At 37.3% G+C, this 8,485-nt stretch overlaps 1 protein-coding gene across 1 annotated transcript in view; it reads left to right on the top strand.

Annotated features, from left to right (window-relative positions):
- Positions 1-5,673: 5,673 nt before the first annotated feature.
- Positions 5,674-8,485, top strand: part of LOC113810065 (NPC intracellular cholesterol transporter 1 homolog 1b-like) — a 24,880-nt gene continuing 22,068 nt past the window's right edge. Inside the window, exon 1 of the mRNA XM_070145334.1 lies at positions 5,674-6,029. Coding sequence (XP_070001435.1) covers positions 5,950-6,029 — 80 coding nt within the window. The 5' untranslated portion in view covers positions 5,674-5,949. The remainder of the gene's footprint in view (positions 6,030-8,485) is intronic.

Here is an 8,485-nt window from a genome sequence, read left to right as displayed (position 1 = left end):
TGACAGTGCAGTACTCTCTTCATGGTATATATTCTTGATATGAACGCTGACGAAAGCCCAGAAACAGACCTATAATATTTTATCCACATATTTTCGCGACCCTTGCTTGGAAACCACTGGAGCTGTATTTTTTTTTCGAGTCGCATATTCGTAGTTTAGAATAAAGCGAAGACTTATTATATCCAAGATCAAGAGAATACAAGGTTGTCCCGTGCTCCTCAGTTCGGGCAGGTGATGACGTCACATGTAGTGCCGTTGGGGGATACAGAAGTAAAAGATTTCTTACACGTGATTAAGTACGAAATCATGAATGTAAGGTGATAATTACTATAAGTAAAGATCGAATCTGTTATACTACTGGCGTGGTGATTTTTGAATTTTGAAACAACCTATTGACCTTGCTTGTACCTCTATGCTAGGACAAATGTCGAAGAAATATTTGTCCAAGAAACCAGTGGTTCTCGCCTTTTTTTTCAATTCTCTCGGACGTGACAAGAAATTTCTGGAACTTAGTTAAGAGTATGTAAAATGTTCCATCCAGAAAATTAAGATGTAATGATTGTGTCGGAGACACTTTAGTTATATATCATTTATTATCTTATATATATCTTATACTCATTATCACTTTGTTCAAATGACCAATTCTAAGGCCGAGAACGAAGACAGTGTCAAAAATGCCAATTTTGGGATCAATTTCCTACCGAATTGTACTTTTTGTTTTGTCGGTGTCATGTAAGCCAATGTTATCAGCGCATTAGACACGCCACACGAGCATTGCTTCGAGAGCCAAGGTCGCCGATAAATCGTGTACTCAACGTGTGACTGATTGCTACAAATGGCTCTATTTTGAATACATGGCAACTGAAAGCTTCTTGTCGGCTGTCGTTACCTAATTACTAATGCCTTTTTTTCTTTTCTTTCTTTCGTGAAGCCAATATGTCATTTTTCGTATAACAGAAAAGGGTTGTCATAAGAAAATCATATTTATTATTCTGTTTTTTCAAAGCCAGTTTTCTATAAATTTTGAAATGGTAGAAAACTTTGGAAATTGAATTAGGAGAACATTGGTAAATGTCTTAATCTATTATCTAATCAGCAAAAATACACTTGCACTCAATATCAAAGAAACACCAAAATTAATATTTTACTTGACATTTTTCCCCCGATAAGCGAGATAGGATGAATACATATCTTAAAAGAGACAACATCAATATAGTTTGATAAATCGCCAAAAAAAATATATATATATACATCTCGTTCATCATTATTTGCCGAATCTTAATTAAACGGAGCAAACTTCCAAATGCGTTTTTCTCAAAGTGGATTTCCATGCCATTGGAGCTTCAAGTTCTCGACCCTGGAACCGAACTTCATCAGAGGAAGTTCATTAGCTTCACTCTTGGGATTTGCTCCGATAATGGAGGTAATTGACGGCTAGATAGACCATTATCGTGAAATTGTCATGTTAGTGGATTTCATCATTTACTCGGATTGCCTAACACGTTCCATGTGATACATATATGTGATAACCCAGGTGCTTATCAATTTGACACATATATATATATATATATATATATATATATATATATATATATATATATATATACATATATATATAAATATATATATATATATATATATATATATATATATATATATATATATATATATGTATATACGTATACACACATATACATACATATATACATAAGATTTATTTTACACTTTCTAACCTGACCACTTGCGGAATTTTTTTTCTCTTGTACAACTGTCATATTTCTTTTCGACTCATAATTAGCGGGTGTGCAGAGTGTAATGACGGGACCAGAACGACGTCGAAACTGCCCACAGAAGCCAAAGCAATTCTGTGATAACTCGACGTGAGAAATAGGATAAAAAAAACTGCAGATCTACTAATCCTTATTATTTGGTGTCTATTTACCATTTATGTTTCATCACAACAGCAAAGCAAATTTCTGGATGAGTTTAGAAGTCAATTCGTAGCATTTATCTTTTTTTCTTTTAAATGATAAATAAACATAATATCGGATATTTGATTTTCATTAACCCGTGGTCTGATTCTGTAGCTCATTTCTATAGAAGGAAAAGGGAAAAATGATTACAATCTAGGTCATTGTGGTCATTATGATGATTATAATGATGTATGAATTATATGCAAATATCATCATTATAATCTGTATATATGTATATATGTATATATATATATATATATATATATATATATATATATATATATATATATATATATATATATATGTGTGTGTGTGTGTGTGTGTGTGTGTGTGTGTGTGTGTGTGTGTGTGTATATATTTACATGTGTGTGTGTATACATACATATGTATATATATACATACGTATATGTGTGTATACATTATATTTATATATATATATATATATATATATATATATATATATATATATATATATATGTATATATATATATATATATATATATATATATATATATATATATATATATATATATATATATATATACATACATACACACACACACACACACACACACACACACACATACACATATGTATATTTATACACATAATGTGTGTGCGTCTATGTAGGCCTATATGAATATAGTCGTGTATTTACAGACATCAGAGAATTTACCGAGAATAGAAAAAAAAATCCTTATCTTAATAGATAAAATTGTCTTGGGATAGGTCATGGTAGGCCTAGAAATTCACGATAACACTATTAATAGATATGAAACTAGGTAGGGTACTATCTAACACAAATTCATAGTCGCTATCCTGGACTATTATTTTTGCTATTCTTTTTGCGGAGCTAAATCATCCTCGAAGCTACACAAGAGAAATTGAATACTTAGTGTATGAAAAAAGCATCTGTTTCGATACATAACTTAGAATTAAGGGTAAAGTGTTCCTTGTTCAAATTGATATTCTTATTTTTTTATTTCCATGTATCACAGCTCATGTCTTTTATCAGTCATGAATTCACAGCATATGTCCTAATTACATTTGTCTGTAGGTACTTGCTAGGAACATACAAAATATAATGTGAGGCAAATATGAAGACCAAAAGTTGTGAAAACTTTCAATTTTATGCTTATTTCACATTAGGTCGCAGTTGGAGAAAAAAAGAAGTTATATGAAAATAATGACAAATTATTTGAATGACGGAATTTGCCATGTTTTTTGTCATCTATTAAAAATAAATAGATAGATAGATACAGATACAGGTAGAGATAAATAGATAGATAGATAGAAAGATAGATAGATATGTGCCCATATATAGGCGAGTCGGTTGTTTTGCTTCGGTGTTTTACAAATTGCCTCGACAATGCTAACCAGACGCTAGTGGCCGTTTAATATACTACATCACTCAGTACTTGATTTGATATTACAATATACAATCTACGTATTGAAACCTATTAAATCTATTAAGTACCAAACATTTCTCAAAGGAGAATTCGTGATTTTCGGTTTTGGCATGAAGTCCTTTTGACATTTTCACTAATATCATATCTATGTTCCTCAAAACTCTCTCAACATCTTATCTTTAAAACTGTTTTTCCCAAACCTACAGCCTTTTAAAAAACAGTATACATCCCCTTTAACATTTGTTTTCCCATATTTGTTATTAAATCGCCAGTTTGACTCCCCCGCAACACAGCAAGATGTGTAAACCGACAAGGACTGACATTGGAATTACGACTCTCACTCCTTTATCAGTCAGAAGTCAAGTCGTTTGTAGATTTCCCGAATATCGCTCTTATCTCCTGAAAAAGAACATCCAAGATCATGGGCTGACCATCACAGCCTATCGGTTGCCAAGGAATTGAATATTTTAACATCTTGCTATCTGTGGCTCGTCATCTTCCACTCCTTGGTCACTTCTCTCAGCTAGATCTGAAAAGTATAAGAAAGACAACAGCTTGTGTGGTTTACATTTCCGACACGAAAGGATGTTCGATTTCCAACGCGAGGGACGTGTCACTGCAGAAGATCACACAGAGCGACAAGGACTAAGCCCATCAGCAGCTTTGGTCTTTGATACACAAAAGGACATCCCATTGATTAAACATGTAGAATATCATGAAATAAAAGTGAGAATATATAAGGCTTTGAATAAAACATTAACTCGAAGTAAATGTTAACTCCCATATATTAGAAACTGGCGAAAAAATACTCGAAAGAATGGAAATTACTGTCCAGTCAATTGCTCAAAAATGCAATGAAATATCTTTTGAAAGCTTGAAATATCACCTCTTGGTCTCTCAATACCTTATACCTGCAAAAGACGACAAAAAAACAACAGCAACCCAATCACATGAGGTGTGTCTTTAAACGAATCTCATTCTTTTTAAACAACTGTCAATATCGTAAACCTCTATTAAACACGTACATATTACTCCCAACACTTCGTGATCCTCGAGGGGCTGTCTCACATGCCGCGGGCCTTGTGTCTCATCTGGAAGGAAAAAGACAACGAAGGTTCAGCGAACGGAAGCGAAGCGGAGGTTCTTATAAGGTATTACGACCCCCCCCCCCCTCCCCAAAGAAAAAAAACTACTAATTCGACAAAAAACCGTTTCAAAGCATTTTGCAGCGATTGAGCAAGGGGTATAAGTCCTTCATATGTTCCTCCTTGGCTGAAATTCCTCTCAATTAATCTTGCTCTTTCCCCATTCTTCTTCGAAAAGTTCGCATCCTCTTTTTCTGCCACATCTATTGATTCGAATACTCCAAGCACAGGCATTCCATAGCAAGGTCTATATAAGTACTTGTACACGGTCGGTTTGTGAAAATTATGCCAGACCCAACCCAATAAAAAATTATAGTACGGACGCATATACGCAGATATAAATACATATCTATCCGTCTAAACCTGCATAATAGCCGGATATATCTTTCTATCTATCTATCAGATAGACAGTTATGCATTTATTTTTGTATATATGCATGTCCGTATATATGAATATTAGTTGGGCCAAGCCTCGCACATTTTTAACGAACTGGCCGATAGACATCGTCCCATCGAGCCAGGCAACAGATGCCCACAATCAGCCCCCGAATCGGATCTCTTTCTCTGAGGGTGTGGCAGACACGCCTCCAGCCAAGGCCTATATCAGTCCTTACGTAGATCTTGCCTCCAGCCGATTTTTTTCGCCTTCTTTCGTCTGCATAAAGTGGTTTGTTCTTAAATGATTTTTGCAATTTCCATTTTCGTTTTAGATTTAGTCATTCATTTGTTTTTTTGTTTTTTTTTCGCTTTTTTGTCTATCGATGTATCTTTTTTGTCCAAGGTAGTGTTACGCGCCCTCCTGTTATCTGTACTCGCTGCCTCACGTGATAGAGATTATCTCACGTCTAACGTATCGTACATGCGATCAATCATTTGTCTTTCTTTTTCCTTAGAGACGATGAAAAAAATGTTTTCATTACAAAAAACAACAACAAACAAACAAACAAACACGGTGGACGAATAGTTGTTAGGGTGTACAAAACTAAAGAAAAAAACGTCATCTTGTCTAGTAAACTCTTCCTTCCAGACGTCTCGAAAGTACACGACACTTTTTTTGACCATGTAAATATTTCTTTCTTTGATTATCACGTTTTCATAAAAGTCTTTCCGATAAGATTTGAAAGTCGCGGCGTCAATTGCATAATCACAGCAGTCCATTTGCCCCTCGGCGGGCCGCGACTTCCTGAAGGACGGCCTTTTGTTGTGTCTGGCAGAGATAAGGCGGTGTTGTGACTGTAGGGACCCCGACGGTTCACCCGAAGAGCTCAGCGCACCCCTCCGCTCCCGCAGTCACACGGGCGCTTCCAGCTGGGTCGGTCAAGCAGCCAGCTTCACTTGGAGTGGCTTAGAGACGTGGATTTTGTTTCGTTCCTTCCTGCGGTGTTCTGGAGGCTGGCGAAGGGGAGAGCCAAGAAGGAGAGGATGAGAGGAAGGGACCAGAGAAACTGCCTGGGGAGAGTGAGCGAAGCCGTGACTGGGTCGCTCGAAAGGTTCTTTTACAGGTACGTTCCAACGGTCGGTTAGGTGGAGAGGGAGGTAGAGAGACGGAGGTTGAGAAAACGAGGTAAGGAAATAGGATAAAAAAGGGGGAGAAAGGAGATGGGGGATGAAAAAGGGGGGGGGGGAGAAAATAGAGAGACAGAAAAACGTGTTTTCTTTTGTGTGTGTAAGCAAGTAAGTGAGTGAGTGTGTCTGTGCCTGAAAGAGAGAGAGAGAGAGAGAGAGAGAGAGAGAGAGAGAGAGAGAGAGAGAGAGAGAGAGAGAGAGAGAGAGAGAGAGAGAGAGAGAGAGAGAGAGAGAGAGAGAGTCAGAATGAGAGAATGAGTGACTAAGTGAGAGTGAGAATGAGTGACTAAGTAAGAGTGAGAATGAGTGACTGAGTGAGAGTGAGAATGAGTGGCTAAGTGAGAGTGAGAATGAGTGACTGAGTGAGAGTGAGAATGAGTGGCTAAGTGAGAGTGAGAATGAGTGACTGAGTGAGAGTGAGAATGAGTGGCTAAGTGAGAGTGAGAATGAGTGACTGAGTGAGAATGAGAATGAGTGACTAAGTGAGAGAGAGAGTGAGTGACTAAGTGAGAGTGAGAATGAGTGACTGAGTGAGAGTGAGAATGAGTGACTAAGTGAGAGAGAGAGTGAGAGAAAGAAAGAAGGTGGGAGGATTAATGACTGATTGCTTTGAACTCTCTGAAGCGTCAGCACTTAAACTATGCAGAGGAAGACTTTCGGTATGATAAAAAAGATAAAACTATTTAGAGATTTCTGCATGTAAACAAAGGCTTTCCCTGGGAATAGTTGGATAAACGCATCCAACTATTTCTACATTTCCTTACACATGAAATACCTTAAACTATTAATCTTTATATTATGGCGAATGCATTTTGCCTTTGCTGTTCGAAAATCTGATATCTCTTAAGGAGTCCTTCTTTTTCTCAGAGAACTTAAGCGATAATCTCCAGGATTTTCTCAAATCGCATTGCATCAGGATTCTTTGATATAAGAATTCTGCGCAATGATCTCACAACTGCTAAGGTCATATTTGATATTTCTCGACTGCTTATAGGAGGTATGCCTGCTTCCAATGCCTCCCTTTATCACTAAGGCAATATGCTGCATCTGTCGTTAGTTTGTGGGGAGAGGAAACGAGCATTATAAGACTGAGCGGCAATTGGCTTATCATCTCGTTCATTGTTATAGATACGTGCACAGACACTCAACACAGAAGTATATTTTTGCATGTTGATATCTTCGCAAGACAGTTTTGAAATTCTCTCTACTCGGCATTTACATGTTTAGGTTGATAATGGCTTGCGGTGCGAGACTTCCTGTTGCCAGGATGCAGTGACCGAGGAAAACTGCCAACTACTTCTGCCAACGCATTTAGTACTGCGTCAAATCCACCTTACTTCAAAACCACCTTGTTTCATATCCACCTAACTTCAAATCCACCTAACTTTAAATCCTCCTTGCTTCAAATCCACCCAACTTTAGATCCTCCTTGCTTCAAATCCATCCAACTTTAGATCCTCCTTGCTTCAAATCCATCCAACTTTAGATCCTCCTTGCTTCAAATCCATCCAACTTTAGATCCTCCTTGCTTCAAATCCACCTAACTTCAAATCCTCCTTGCTTCAAATCCACCCAACTTTAAATCCTCCTTGCTTCAAATCCACCTAACTTTAGATCCTCCTTGCTTCAAATCCACCCAACTTCAAATCCTCCTTGCTTCAAATCCATCCAACTTCAAATCCTCCTTGCTTCAAATCCATCCAACTTTAAATCCTCCTTGCTTCAAATCCACCTAACTTTAGATCCTCCTTGCTTCAAATCCACCTAACTTCAAATCCTCCTTGCTTCAAATCCACCCAACTTTAAATCCTCCTTGCTTCAAATCCACCCAACTTCAAATCCTCCTTGCTTCAAATCCACCCAACTTTAGATCCTCCTTGCTTCAAATCCACCCAACTTTAGATCCTCCTTGCTTCAAATCCATCCAACTTTAAATCCTCCTTGCTTCAAATCCACCAACTTTAAATCCTCCTTACTTCAAATCCACCCAACTTTAAATCCTCCTTTCTTCAAATCCATCCAACTTTAAATCCTCCTTGCTTCAAATCCACCAACTTTAAATCCTCCTTGTTTCACATCCACCAACTTTAAATCCCCTTGCTTCAAATCCACCTAACTTCAAATCCACCCAACTTCAAATCCTCCTTGCTTCAAATCCACCTAACTTTAAATCCTCCTTGCTTCAAATCCACCTAACTTCAAATCCTCCTTGCTTCAAATCCACCTAACTTTAAATCCTCCTTGCTTCAAATCCACCTAACTTCAAATCCACCCAACTTCAAATCCTCCTTGCTTCAAATCCACCCAACTTTAAATCCTCCTTGCTTCAAATCCACCCAACTTCAAATCCTCCTTGTTTCAAATCCGCCTAACTTTAAATCCTCCTTGCTTC

Source organism: Penaeus vannamei, chromosome 33 (assembly GCF_042767895.1).
Source record: "Penaeus vannamei isolate JL-2024 chromosome 33, ASM4276789v1, whole genome shotgun sequence".
Classification (NCBI taxonomy): domain Eukaryota; kingdom Metazoa; phylum Arthropoda; class Malacostraca; order Decapoda; family Penaeidae; genus Penaeus; species Penaeus vannamei.
The sequence above is the reverse complement of the archived record's forward strand: the minus strand, read 5'-3'. Positions and strand labels throughout refer to the sequence as shown.